The sequence below is a fragment of the Patagioenas fasciata genome, chromosome 5 (genome assembly GCF_037038585.1).
Source record: "Patagioenas fasciata isolate bPatFas1 chromosome 5, bPatFas1.hap1, whole genome shotgun sequence".
Taxonomy (NCBI): domain Eukaryota; kingdom Metazoa; phylum Chordata; class Aves; order Columbiformes; family Columbidae; genus Patagioenas; species Patagioenas fasciata.
Genome location: NC_092524.1, coordinates 1,586,809 through 1,601,025, shown reverse-complemented (window position 1 = coordinate 1,601,025; position 14,217 = coordinate 1,586,809). Strand labels below are relative to the sequence as shown.

General features: G+C 53.4%; 1 protein-coding gene across 4 annotated transcripts in view; it reads left to right on the top strand.

Annotated features, from left to right (window-relative positions):
• Positions 1–14,217, top strand: part of MYRF (myelin regulatory factor) — a 53,595-nt gene that overhangs the window by 31,907 nt on the left and 7,471 nt on the right. For 3 of the 4 annotated variants that reach the window (XM_071808714.1, XM_071808716.1, XM_071808715.1), the window contains exons 8-19: positions 5,460–5,655; positions 6,055–6,131; positions 6,383–6,493; positions 6,569–6,659; positions 7,459–7,659; positions 8,261–8,369; positions 9,441–9,550; positions 10,735–10,895; positions 11,358–11,430; positions 11,744–11,832; positions 12,011–12,079; positions 12,658–12,738. In XM_071808714.1, the coding sequence (XP_071664815.1) occupies positions 5,460–5,655; positions 6,055–6,131; positions 6,383–6,493; positions 6,569–6,659; positions 7,459–7,659; positions 8,261–8,369; positions 9,441–9,550; positions 10,735–10,895; positions 11,358–11,430; positions 11,744–11,832; positions 12,011–12,079; positions 12,658–12,738 (1,368 nt within the window). The remainder of the gene's footprint in view (positions 1–5,459; positions 5,656–6,054; positions 6,132–6,382; positions 6,494–6,568; positions 6,660–7,458; positions 7,660–8,260; positions 8,370–9,440; positions 9,551–10,734; positions 10,896–11,357; positions 11,431–11,743; positions 11,833–12,010; positions 12,080–12,657; positions 12,739–14,217) is intronic. The other variant, XM_065838901.2, reaches the window with a different exon arrangement.

Here is a 14,217-nt window from a genome sequence, read left to right as displayed (position 1 = left end):
TCAGGGGGATCCTGCTCACGAGATGGGCCAAGGATGTCCCTGCGCTGCCCCATGTCCTCTCTGTCACCTGCTCCGTGGTGGAGATGCTCTCCCCACTGAACCTTTGCCATCGGGAAGATCATTTCTCTGAGGGAGGGTCAGGAGATGGGGCTGGTGCTGTAGGAGCCGGCAGAAGGCAGTTCGGCAGCTTTGGTGATAATCAAACAGGTTTGGTGACGCTTCAGCAACCACTGAGACCTTGGTCTGCCATGGAGGGTTGCGTTAGCAAATCCAGCCTTGCCCTGAGCGCGGTTTGGACCAGCAGTGCCTTTTCCTCCTGCCCAGGCTTAGCAAGGGCCTGGATTTTAAAACAAGTATTAAGATTTTCTAGCCAACGCATAGCACGGGTGGCTGGAGATCGTCTAGAACCACTTCAGCCCGGCTCGAGAGACCCTCCCTGCATTCCTGGGAGGTGACAGGGAGCTGGCAAGCGGCAGCTTGGCTTCCAGGAACCGCTCGCCCAGCAAACCAACCCCCTCTCCTCCTCCTCCTCCTCGTGGCGGGACATGGAGGAGGGGGCGCTGCGATGTTTGGTGTCCGTGATACCAAATAACCCCAGGCCTTGTGTCGTCTTCAGCGACGGGACACGCGATGGCTCGTTCCCACAGCTGTTGGCGTCGCTCGCTTCTTTGGTGACGTCCCATCCCTTGTAAAATGTGTTTCATGTGGTTTCCCCAGCCGTGGCAGGAGGGGAGGGCGATTTGGGGACTTGGTTACTCCTGGTTTACTAAACCGTTTCCGCAGTGTCGATCAGCTTTCAACTTCTGCAAACCCAGCCCCGCTCTGCCGCCGTCTTTGGGCTCACTCACCTAAAACCTGCTTTTAAGGTTTCGAGCAAACCTCCTTCCGCGGCATTTAGGTCGTCATCCCGTTGTGTAATGGGTAAATTCCATTTAACTGACTTCACGGAGGTTTTAGGAACCCACGTGCAGTTTGTTGTGCAGCTGGATTTGTCCAGAATTAAGGGTTGAGGTCAAGGGTTGATTGATTCATTTTTATTTACACGCTACCTTGGTGGATTCTCCCTCCTTTGTGGTGGGTTTGGGGCTCGAGGAGAACCCGCGCAAGCTGAACCCGCATCACTGTCTACATTGAAGATCACTCAGTTCTCCCACTACAGCACCACAGCAGAGCAGATCTATGAGAAACACCAGAAGATTGATTGTCCTTCTCCTAGAATGGCATTTCTTCAGGTTGTCTAATTCAGGTTTTAGTAGGTAGGAGCCTCCTCCATCCTTTCTGCCTTTGGGGTGTACTCAGCGAATGTGTTTTTGTAGATCCCTGAGTTTAGTTTCCTCTGAGATCATAAAGCGAGGATCAACCATTCCCAGACTGGTTTTGCTACAGATGGTCCTGTAGTTTGTATGTGCCGGTGGATTTTCCTGCCCATAGAGGGAACAGATGTTTTTTCCCCCGTGATCCAGGTGCTCACAACCTCTTCACAGCCCCAGGAATTTCAATTATCTGATGTTTTTCTTCCTGCTCTGGTTCTCAAGAAAAGAGACCAAGGGGCAGGTTGAGGAGGGAGAGGGAGCCCATAGGAAGCCGCCTCCACACGTGGGAATTATTCCATTTCATGGTGTTTCCTCCTCTTCTGCCTCAAAAATAGTGGGGTCCAAAAGAAATCCGGTGGTTACTGCTGCACAGGAGAGATCCAGCTGTGCTGCTGCATCTGGGCACGACGCTCTCTGTTGGGCCAGGGGAATAATTGCTTCACCAGTACTTTATTTAATATATTATTGAACCTAAACAGAATAGTTTAGACCATGGGTTTATGCGGAACATTCCATGCAAAGTATAATCTCACAGGGCAAAAAATACTATTAAATGGTATCCCATGTTCTTCTCTTGCCTACACAGGGTTATGTCCCTTAGTGTAGAATCATTTAGATTGGAAAATACACTGAAGATCATCGAGTCCACTCGTATCCGTCACTGAAATGCTCTCATTTTCTGCTCTTCTGGGCTATATCTTGGGGCCAGGTTCCATCTCAGCCACTGGTGAGATGGGGGTTGCGCAGGGGGGATTTGAACTCAGCCTATAGTTCCTAAGTCGCTTTTTCTGCCTCCCAAGAGACCTGTACAGTGAATTTAGTCGTGTGAGCAGCAGCAGATTCCCCTTCCACAGTAGATGTGGGGCAGCCCCGTCTGCCATGAGAAGAGCAAAGGGAAGCCGGGCTCGTATGAACTACACAGGTTTGGTTTTGAGATGGGACTACCTAGAATTAGGCTGGATTAAGGAAACAGAGGAAAGGAAGGAGGGGAGAGTTACTGCTTGGATTTGAGTGGAGGTGCCTGGAAAATCTGTGTCTTGTCTCGCTGGGTTTGTGTCTCAAGCTTTTTTAATGTGGGCTGAGGAATCTGCGCTGGTTGAGGGAGACCCAAGTCTCTGGCTTAGCTTTATTGATAATACCTTTATATATATATATTTTGGCCTTTCGCACTAGTTTTGTGGTTTCGGGCTCGCTGAACCTTCCCGAGGAGTTCGCTGGTCCGCAGCAGCGGTGGGACGGGGCACTTCGCTCCTTTACTCCTGCGAGCAGGGCTCATTCGTCTCCCTGACAGCTCCTCCTCCCGCTGCCCCATTGCGGAGGGGTTGAGGGAAAGCAGCTGGCGAAGGGCAGAGCTTCGCTCCACGGGAACATCCACATCCCCGTGCCGAGCCCGGAGCCGCTCACCCCGGGAACTGGGCTGGCGCCGCTCGCTTCCCACCAAGCAAACCGGTGCTGTCCCCTGAAGCTCAGGTCTGCGGGACAAACCTGAGATCTCACTCCACAGCTGGAAAAAAGCATCCTTATAAACAGCACTAAACCTGGTTTTGCTGCAGATCCTGGGTCTAACCAAGTGGACACAGACCTGTGCGATGTGGTCCAGTCCTGCTGGATGTGTTTTTGGGGTAGGTGATGTGTTTTTGGGGTAGGTGACACAGGGTGCTGGCCCCAGGTGGGCTGACCCCGTCGTGATGGATCGCTCAGGATGGATCGCTCAACTGGAGACTCCTCCATCCTGGTGGTTGTATCCTGGCAGAGAAACAAAGCAGGGACTGTGTGAAATTAGCGAGCGGCCCTTGAATTAGGGGCTCTCCAGATGTTACGTCTTTGGAGTGGGTGAGATATTGGGGAACCTGGAAGGAAGGAGGAGAGAAATGGGGGAGATTTTTGTTCCGGAGAGGAAACTGAGGCGTGTGAGCGTCCTCTGACAGCCTGCTGTTGGCTGCAGGTCCCTGCACAGTCCCCTTTCCATCAGAGACACATTTTCCTTTGTGGTGTTTTTCGCTTTACACTTGAACATAGAGGATGAGGGTGCTCCCTGCTCCTCTGTGTGTGATGCCAGATGTGGCTGGGGGGTTGTCACCTCCCACCCTCACCCAAACTGGAGAATCCTCCCTCCTCTGTTCTGACCTTAATCTGCTTTTGTCACGGGGAGCGTTTTGGCTCAAATAATCCTTTTGTTCCTGACGTTTTGCTCTCTGACCCCCTGGGAAAAACCACTATGGCTTTGGTTGCCCTGGAGCGGTTGACTTGTCATCGGCGGGTGTCACCTCTAATCCCAGGACCTTGGGGTCACCTGCCCTTCCTTCTCCTACCCCCACACAGACACCACGTCTCAGGAGGGACACGTGGTGGTGACTCTAAGGTCCCCGTGGGTTAAAATGAAGTGGAGAATGTTGGTTTGTAAGTGTCACCAAAGTCCTTGTGGTGCTTCAGGCCATGCTGTCCCCACACCACGTGGCAGTGGGGAGTGGGTTTGCTGCTTCCAGGTGGGATTTACAACAAAAAGGCACCGGAATAGGAGCTGCAGGGGATACCTGGAGCCTGGCTCCGCTCTATCGCCACGTGTTTAGCAGCCGTTGGTTTGAGTGAGGTTAACCAGAGCGTGCTTGGGAAGCATCCGCGGTTTGGAAGTTGGGTCAGACCCTCCCTCTCCTCGGCTTTCTCTGGTACAAACCAGGGGGTGGGTGGTGGGTGCTCGGACCAACCCAAACCACAACTCCCATCCAGAAGAGCCAGACGGAGAATTGGGGGCAGGGAGGAGGGTGAGCGAGGGGAATTCCTCTCGTGCTTCTGGGCTAAGGCAGCGCTCTGCTCCCACCGCCTGCCTTGTGTTCGGGGCCCCGCACGGCAGCCCTGGTCCCTGGGGTGTAAGAGATGAGCAGTTACTCAGGGCTGCCTGGAAATACCCCCAGGTTTCATCCCCCTTAACCCCTTAAGAATAATTTTCCTCCTAGGACAAAGGAGGTGACCAGCCCAGGGACACCAGGGCGGCACGAACGACCTGGCTGTCTCCTGCTTCCCAAATTCTGCTGCTGTCCCCGTCATCCATCACTGTCAGTCTGTCCCACCCCCATTGCTCTGGGCAGTGTCCATCTGTCTGTGTATCCGTCTGTCTGTATGAAGAGGTGGAAGTCAGAAGTGCTTTGCTTTTGTGGAAGAGCTCTCTGTAACTGTTAAGCCTGATGTCAAAGGCTGAGCTCCTCCTCACCTCACCCACAGTGCTTTAATGAAAAACAATGAGATTTCGGTGTTCTGCTGGCTCTCTTGGATGGGGAGGGGGGATGAGAGACGTCTCCTTCCCCCCAGCGCTGGGTGAGCAGCGTCCCGGGGGCCCCACCAGCCCAGGTCTGGCTCTTTGGGTGGTGAGAGAAAGGGGACTTTGCTGCAAAGGCCACATATTTCCCTCGTTCCCATGGTAACCAGCCCATTAAAGAGATGTAGATTAAACATCCCCAGCTGGTGTGTGTTCATGGGGCAGCCAGGGCCCCCTCATCTTCCTCCTCCTCCTCCAGACCTGCTCGCTGGGACCTGGAAGCTCCATTCACAGCAGGTGGTTGTGATTTCGGCAGGAATCCAGCACCCAGGGCTCTGCTCTGGGCTTTGGACCTGGGGATCTCCAGCGTGTGTTAAGCCAGGCTTAAGCAGCTTGCCCTTGTTAGGAGCAGCCCTTGGAAAGGAGATGCTAGTCTGTTGTGGCTCTTATTTACCTTGTTTATAGTATTAGTGCTATAGCACAGCATATAGAGGGGTGGTTGCCCCAGGACCCTCATCGAATCCTGGAGAACAGGAGCTGAGGGGAGACCTTCTGATCTCTGAACTGCCTGAAAGGAGCTTGGAGCCAGGGGGGTCGGGCTCTGCTCCCCAGGAACAAGCGCCAGGAGCAGAGGAAACAGCCTCAGGTTGTGCCAGGGGAGGTTGAGGTTGGATCTGGGGAACAATTTCTTCCCCAAATGGCTGTGGGGCATTGGAACAGGCTGCCCAGGGCAGTGCTGGAGTCACCATCCCTGGAGGGTTGGACAGACGGACATGAGGTTCTCAGGACATGGGGCAGGGACAGGGGTGGGTTATGGTTGGGCTCGATGATCTCAGGGGGCTTTTCCACCCAAAATGACTCTGTGGTTCTCACGCCTGCTGCCGTTTCCCCAGCCCCATGCTCACGTACCGCGTTGACGCTGACAAAGGGTTCAACTTCTCGGTGGGCGACGATGCCTTTGTGTGCCAGAAGAAGAATCACTTCCAAGTCACGGTCTACATCGGCATGCTTGGAGATCCCAAGTATGTGAAGACCCCCGAGGGCCTGAAACCCTTGGAGTGCTTCTACCTGAAGCTGCACGGAGTGAAGGCAAGTGGGAGCCAAGGGCCACAAGTGAATCCCACAGGGAAAAAGGGTGTTTGGTGGATGGTTGGGATCAGGCAACACCCCATCTTCATGTGCTGAAGTGTAGGAGGGTGCTGAAGGCAGATCTTGAATGATGGGTCCTAAGATGGGCTCAATCACTGCCTGGGTGTCTTCAGAGCTGCCTCACCTTTGACTCTGGAGGTACATGGGCACCTTGGGAAGATCCTTTCACCCTCAAGGTGGGCACCCATGCTTGGAGAACAACCACACTCACGTTGGGTGTTGGAATTTGGTTGTACTGAGTCACAGGAGGGCAGAGAGCTGGGATGGGGGAAGGAGGTGGGACGGGGGAAAGGTCTCAGCTTTCCACCCTTTGCCACATGCCCAAATCTTTCTCTCCAGCTGGAGGCCTTGAACCAGTCCATCAACATCGAGCAGTCGCAGTCCGACCGCAGCAAACGGCCCTTCAACCCTGTCACGTGAGTGTTGCCGGGGTGTGTTCACGTGGGGGAGTTCACCGGGGAACCGGCAATAGCAGGAGAGGGTGGAGAGGTCCCAGGATGCCTGTGGGTATCACGCTCTGCAGTTTTCTCCTCCGTTTCCCGCAGCAAAGTTTTCTTCTCTTTACATTCCCCACTCCATGCCCAGTTCATAGACCTTCCATGGTGGAGCAGACCAGGAGATGGCCATTCCCTCAAGACCATTCCCTTCTCTGTTCTCCTTTCCTCAGGGTCAACCTGCCGCCGGAGCAGGTCACCAAGGTCACCGTGGGACGGCTGCACTTCAGCGAGACCACGGCCAACAACATGCGCAAGAAAGGCAAACCCAACCCCGACCAGAGGTGAGGAGCTCAGGTGCCTTCTCCAAACCCTTCTGAGCACGGGATGGCGCCCTGACCTCTGTCCCCTCTCGGCAGGTATTTCATGCTGGTGGTGGCCTTGCAGGCACACGCGCAGAACCAGAACTACACGCTGGCAGCCCACATCTCGGAGCGCATCATCGTCAGAGTAAGTCCCTCTCTGCTTCCTCAGCCTCTGCAGACACCCCACAGCCCTTTATTGGATGTTCTGGGTAGAACATCTGGGATTTGGGACCCAGGAGCAACAACCGCCGTGTTATTTGGTCTCGTGCTGTGCTGTGTGGTTCCAGTTGGGGTTGTTGGAGCAGCTCTGAGTGCTGAGATACCAGGTGGCTACAGAAAACGAGGGTGTTTTATGGAGAACAGGAGCTGAGGGGAGACCTTCTGATCTCTGAACTGCCTGAAAGGAGCTTGGAGCCAGGGGGGGTCGGGCTCTGCTCCCCAGGAACAAGCGCCAGGAGCAGAGCAAACAGCCTCAAGTTGTCCCAGGGGAGGTTGAGGTTGGATCTGGGAACAATTTCTTCCCCAAAGGGCTGTGGGGCATTGGAACAGGCTGCCCAGGGCAGTGCTGGAGTCACCATCCCCGGAGGGTTGGACAGACGGACATGAGGTTCTCAGGGACATGGGGCAGTGCCAGGGGTGGGGGAACGATCAGACTCGATGATGTTGAGTGGCTTTTCCACCCAAAATGACTCTGTGATGCTATGATATTCCTTTATGGATCAGAGCAGACAGAGCCGTGGTTCCTGTGGGGCAGCAGATGATGCCAGGGGTGTCAGGCCAGGCTGGGATTTGTGCTGGCGCTGGCAGCGGATCCCTGACACTCCGTCTCACACCTCCATGGCCATCCTTGACCTCTGCTGGCTCTGCCCTGCTCTGTCCGTCTGTCCATCTCCCTGGTTCTGCTACCACCGCTTTTCATTCCCCACGTCCCCGTCTCTCCCCAGGCCTCCAACCCCGGGCAGTTTGAGAGCGACAGCGACGTGCTCTGGCAGCGAGCCCAGCTCCCCGACACCGTGTTCCACCATGGCCGGGTCGGCATCAACACGGATCGCCCCGACGAAGCCCTGGTGGTCCACGGCAACGTGAAGGTCATGGGTTCGCTGATGCACCCGTCGGACCTGCGGGTGAAGGAGGACATCCAGGAGGTACGAGCCACAGTTTGGGGCGATCGGGGCTCTAAAGAGGCACCGCGGAAAGTGTGAGTGTCCTTGTGAGCTGCTGATTCTGATGTAGTCCTTACGGGCAAGCTGAGCTTCTGTTGGCCGCATGGGAAGTGTCTTAGGAGTCTGGCTGTCCCAAGCGCAGCCTATCCACCATTTCTTATGAATTTTGGCTCTTCCACTGTTAGCCAGAACTGCAAACGCAGAAGTTACAAACCTGGAAAGAGATTCATCCACCAGGTAGCACACCAGGGCTTGCCAGAGCCTCCACTCTGCTCCAGAGTCCTCTCAGCTGGATGTTCCCGGCCAGAAAATCACATCTCGTATTGATGAGACCTGCCCTGTGCCTGGCTGTGCAGTGGGACTTGGTTCCTCCTGGTTTCACTGCCCAAGGAACTTGTCCAGTGACACGAACTGGGTGTTAACCCCACCGTTTGTCCCCGTGGCCGGTCAGGGCAGCACTCAGCGCCATCTCACAACCGTTTTACTGCAAACCACGGCGGGTTTTGCTGCTTCAAGGTCAGATGTATGGGAGTTTAGGAAGCAACAACCCCGCTGAGGAGCCGGTGTGTCTGTTTTGTCGCAGGTGGACACCACGGAGCAGCTGAAGAGGATCTCCCGCATGCGGCTGGTCCACTACAACTACAAGCCGGAGTTTGCGGCCACGGTGGGCATCGACGGCACCTCGGAGACGGGTACGTGCCCCGGGTCGCACCGCGGGGTCCCTCTGGCGTCTGCAGCCGACAGCGGCGCTTTGTCCGCGGGCAGCCCCCCGGGCCAGGGGTGGGAGAGACGGGGCTTCTGGTTTAGAAACTTTTACTAAAAGTGAAAATTACTATTATTTTTTATATTTATTGAAATATTAAATTAATTATGTGTATTTATATAAGTATATAAAAATATTTTTGTATGTGTTTATAAATATATAAATAATTTTACATGTAAATTTAGTAATTTCTTATTATTTTATACTTATAGTGTAATATAGTATAGTTATATATAATACAATACAATATAATATAACATGATATAACATAACATGACATGACATAACATAAGATGACATGATATAACATAATATAATGTAACGTAACGTAATATAACGTAACATAACGTAATATAACGTAACATAATATAACGTAATATAACGTAACATAACGTAACATAATATAACGTAATATAACGTAACATAATATAACGTAATATAACGTAACATAACGTAACATAATATAACGTAATATAACGTAACATAATATAACATAACATAACGTAACGTAATATAACGTAACATAACGTAACGTAATATAGCATAACGTAATATAGCATAACGTAACGTAACGTAATATAACGTAACATAACGTAACATAATATAACGTAATATAACGTAACATAATATAACATAATATAATAGATAATTTCTAATTTTATACATATATAAAAATTGTATATAAAGTGTTATAGATATAAATGTAGATATTAAAAGTTAAATAAGTATACGTTAATATATCTAGATAAATATAATATTTATTTTGAAATGTAAAGCAGCTCCCTCTTTGGGTGGTTTATGGGGCTTCCCCAAGTACCCACCTCTCCCCAGGGGTGCTCAGGGCACGCATTACACGGGAGGGGTGGAAATACCCCTGTGCACGTAATTGGGGAACCGGGTTTATCCGGAGGGTGAGCAGGGTTCCTGCCAACGCCCGCACGGGGCAGGGAAGGAGCTCTGGCAGGAGGAGCCCTGCCCAGAACACCTTGTTCCCACACAGGCGTCATCGCCCAGGAGGTGCAGGAGATCCTCCCCGAAGCCGTGAAGGACACCGGGGACCTGGTGTTTTCCAACGGGAAGACCCTTGAGAACTTTCTGGTGGTGAACAAGGTCGGTGGCAGCGCGGAGGGGCAGGGAGGGGCTGTTGAACCTGGTTCAAGGGAGTTGCCGAGCTGAAAAACAAAACTGGACGAGGGGAAACTGTGATGCCTGGGGAACGTTTCTAAGCCAACACCACCCCTCTGTGCTCCAGCCCTTGCTGGTCCCTCCGACGTCAGGAGCGGCAGAGATCGGCAGGGAGGAACCGGCCGATGTTGGTGCAAAGTTGGCAGCATCTCCCTCAGAACAGGGCTCCTTGTTGGCAGCCTCCTCTGGGGAGGCTCTTAGTCATAATCTCTCCTTTCTCGATAAGATAAGGTGGTTATGTCAAGATAACCGAGGGCACCGGGCTGCCTGACCTCTCTGTCACCTGTGGCAGCCTGCTTGTGGCTCGAGGTGTCGAGGGGACAGCGTCCCGTGTCACACATGGAGGGGACAGCCTCCCCGAGGGGACAGCCAGCCTCCCAAAGCCACCAGCTCCCTCCTGCATCGCTCTGTCCCAAGTAGGAGCAGCCAGGGCTCAACTTAGTGCCTCGTTTCTCCTTTGTGGAAGCCTCGAGCCCTGCGGTTACATCTCCGGCTGGCAGGAGCTGGCAGAGTGACATTTTCTGTCCCATCTGCCCGTGGACAGGCCATTGCTGTCCCGTGTTCTCCTCCACGGGCCACAGCTGGAGACCTTCTGATCTCTGAACTGCCTGAAAGGAGCTTGGAGCCAGGGGGGTCGGGCTCTGCTCCCCAGGAACAAGCGCCAGGAGCAGAGGAAACGGCCTCAAGTTGCCCAGGGGAGGTTGAGGTTGGATGTGGGGAACAATTTCTTCCCCAAAGGGCTGTGGGGCATTGAACAGGCTGCCCAGGGCAGTGCTGGAGTCACCATCCCTGGAGGGCTGGACAGACGGACATGAGGTTCTCAGGACATGGGGCAGTGCCAGGGGTGGGGGAACAACTGGACTCTGATCTTGAGGGGCTTTTCCAATCAAAACGATTCTATGATTCCATGATATCTCTTCTTCTTGCGCCCAGGGGCTGTAGAGATCTGGATGTGCCGTGCTGGATGATTCCCCAACCCCAGAACTGAGTGTTTTGTGGCCTTTCCCCTTGCACAGGGCACAGGGGAGCAGTCAGGGCCACCAGACCCGTGGGAGCAGGAGTTCCTCCATGTGCCAGACCACTTAGTCTTCCAACCTCTTCCCTGGCAGGAGCGCATCTTCATGGAGAACGTGGGAGCCGTGAAGGAGCTCTGCAAGCTGACCGACAACCTGGAGACGCGCATCGACGAGCTGGAGAGGTGGAGTCACAAACTGGCCAAGCTCAAGCGGCTGGACAGCATGAAGTCAACTGTGAGCTCTGGGGCGTTCAGGTAGGGCTGAGGGCATGGGAGCAGGGTGGAAATTGTCTTTTTTTGAGCCCCAGCAGCCCCGAGCGACAGCTCGGTTTGGGAAAGGGGAGATGGGGAGGAATTATGGGGTGTTGGCCATTGTCGTTTGGCCTGGGGTAGATTCTAGGAGCTGAGATTGGTGGGACAGGTCTGGCACACACATACCAGCCCAAAACACACCAGTGTTAAATTGTCTCCTGGTTTCCCTAGAGTACCTGAATGGCATTTTCAGGGCAAAGAGTTTCTCACTCTTGCAAAATTATGACACTGAGCTCATGCTGGTTTTGGGGCAGAATTCAGGCTCTCTGGGCAATGCCCCTGAGCAGATGAAGTGACAGGGGTCTGTGACTGTCACACAGAGATCCCCCCATACCAGAAATCCCGGCAGCCCCCCGAGCGGTGTCCCTGCACAGCTCAGCCCCGTTCCTCCTTCTCTCCCTGCAGCCAAACTGGGAGCCAGTTCAGCCGCGCGGGAAGCGTCCCCTACAAAAAGAGACCCCACAAAGTAGCCAGCAAGGTAAGAAATCGCTCCCAAAGGAGCGACGCTACGTGGGGGAAGGTGGTTTGTCCAAGAACGGTTGTCTGCGTGGTCCTCATGCATTTTCTTACATGTTCTGCAGAGGAAGAGACCCCATCTATTCCCATTTTCATGATCTTTCCTTCTTTTGTTGCTCCATCCCTACTGAAGATGTTTTCTGGCTTCTGCTTGGCGGGGTTCAGGGTTTGCAAGGGAGGAGGAATTGAGTGTGGGATGGGCTGGCTGGGCTCTGTGCGAAGTTTGAAGCGCTATGAAGTCTGGAATGTATTTTTGGGGTGTTTTACTCTTGCAGTCCCCATCGGTTGTCCCGGAACAGGCCTGCATCAGCCAGCGCTTCCTGCAGGGCACCATCATCGCCCTGGTCGTCATCATGGCGTTCAGGTGAGGTCTCCGGCTCATCGGTTCGCCCCACACCATCCCGGGGCTGTGCGGCGAGGGAACGTGAGCCTTACGGCTTCATTCGTGGGCTGAAATTCGGAAGCAGATCAGTCCCTCAATACGTCCCTTGCCCCGTGCCCGTCCTCAGCCCGTACCTTTCTCTCTGTTGTTTTTCTTCCAGTGTGGTGTCCATGTCCACGCTCTACGTGCTGAGCTTGCGCAGCGAGGAGGATCTGGTGGATATCGAGGGGTTGGTGCCTCCGGGCTCGGTGGGAGGGATGCGGTGACCGGGGAGAGGGGGTTTGAATCACAAAAACCACCCGCTGTGGGGTTACTGAGTACAGTTCCAGGGAGTCAAGCTGTAACGTGTCTCACTTTAATTACCTGGAGCGAAAAGTGAGGAACAGAGGAGGAAAAGGACGTATCCCGCTGTTTGGCTGCTCACGAAGCCGTTCGTGGCCACTCTGAACGTAAAACAGCGTCGCCCCACGGTTTGCAGTGGGGCTGGACCAGTCTGTTCTGGGCAGGGGTTTTCCTCTGAAAACGGTGGTTTCAGTGTGGATCGAGCACTGGGGGAACGGCCCCAGCGTCACTTCGGGCACGTTTCGCTCCTCGGGGGCTCGCGGTACCAGATAACGAGTCTCTTTTTCTCTCTCTCTTCTTCCTTTCCTGTTTCTCTCCCTCCTCTCCTGGTTACACCTCTCATCCAACCCGTTTTTCTTTCCGCTTTCTCTTTGATTTTCCCGTTCTTGTCTTTTCATCCCCATTACCTTCCACATCCTGTGTAATTTCTCTTTGTCCTCCCCGTGCCCGTCCCGTGCCCCGTAGCTCCTTTGCCGTGCCCACCGCCTGTCTCCTGGCCCTCTTTCGGCACAGGGGCCCTGGGGTGCCGGTCGCTCTATGTCCACGGTATGTTACTGTTTCCTTATCCCGCTATTTAATTGCTGCATCCCTTAATTCCTCTTCTTTCTTCCATCCGCACCGCAGAAAACCAAGAACCTTCAGCTAAACTGAAAGCAAAGAAAGGGATGTGAATAGATCTCAGCAAGTGGGAGTCCAGAGAGAAGGATTACAGACCCGGTCAGGAAGGGGAAATTAGGATTAGGAGATTGAAGAACCAATTAGTCCAAAACTAAATAAAGAAATTACATGCTACAAGCAAAGCAGGAGCTTTGGAAGGAGTGGAGGGAGTATGTGAAATGCTGAAGACTCTGAAGAATTAGCCAAAGCGCTGTTCCTACCCTCTCTTCGTATATGAGGGAGCTTTATTGGGGGGGTCACTCTCAAGTACAGGACAGAAAAACACCCAAAATTATCTATTTTTATGAGCCATCAGTGCTGGGGATGTTTGGAAAGGTCCTGAGGAGAGAAAGCTGAGTGAAGTAGGTAAAGCCCCCCGATGAAGGGATCTGCAGGGCTGCTGCAAAATACGTCCCTTAAAAGAAAAACAAACCATCCCTGTCTTTCTTTGAATAAAACCCTGCATAGAAAGCAGTGGAAACTGCAATTAATTTGTTCTTTTAAGAGCTCCACATTGGGGCGTTCCATAGGAAACTATTAAAGAAGGAATTGCAAGATAAAGCCCGGCAGGTGAGAGGCAGTGGGGGAACATGAGGGACAGGGGAGGGTTTTGGCTGGGCTGAGGGTGAATTCCAGAGGCTGGTGCCCACATTCCCACCCAGGGGACCCAGCATTGTGCGTCCTCCCACTAGAAACAGAAATAAATGTAATAAGAGAAGCCTTGGCAGGTGACAAAGTGTTTTGATTTCTCTAAATGAGTGAAAGCTCCGTTTATCTGTGAGAAACCAGAGGGGAGAGACAAGATGTGGGCACAGGACCAGGAAAACATGGGGCTGGTCAAACTGAGCCGCTCCTGGGCCTGGGGGGGGTCTGGGCAGGTAAAATCTTACACGTCTGTGGTAGGAACTCAGGACAAATTCCTGCTCAGCGGGCAGGTGCAACCCGTGAAGGAGAGCGCCTGGGTTTATCCCATATCTCCTGGCTTTATCCCATATCTCCTGGGTTTATCCCGCATCTCCGTAGGCAGTCGCGGGTGCCCAGAAATCGTGTTGCTGAGGGTTCCTGTGCAGATGGGGGAGAAAGCAGCCCCGGGCAGGGGTTCCTCCCTCCACATCTGCCCCAGCCCTGAGCCGCGGAGCTGCAGCAAAACCACCGAGATGGCGTGGGGTGAAGCTGGGTGGGATGGTGCGCGTTTCTCAGCACAACCAAGCGAGGAACAGTTTGTCTCCGAGAGATAAGGGGCACCTCCCGGAAGGGATGGTGAGCGCCTGCAGCCCGTTATGGCTTAATATTTTGAGATCAGAGAGTATAAATCCACCCCGGAGACCGCGGCTGGGAATCAAACGCACTGAGCGCACCCTGTGCCAC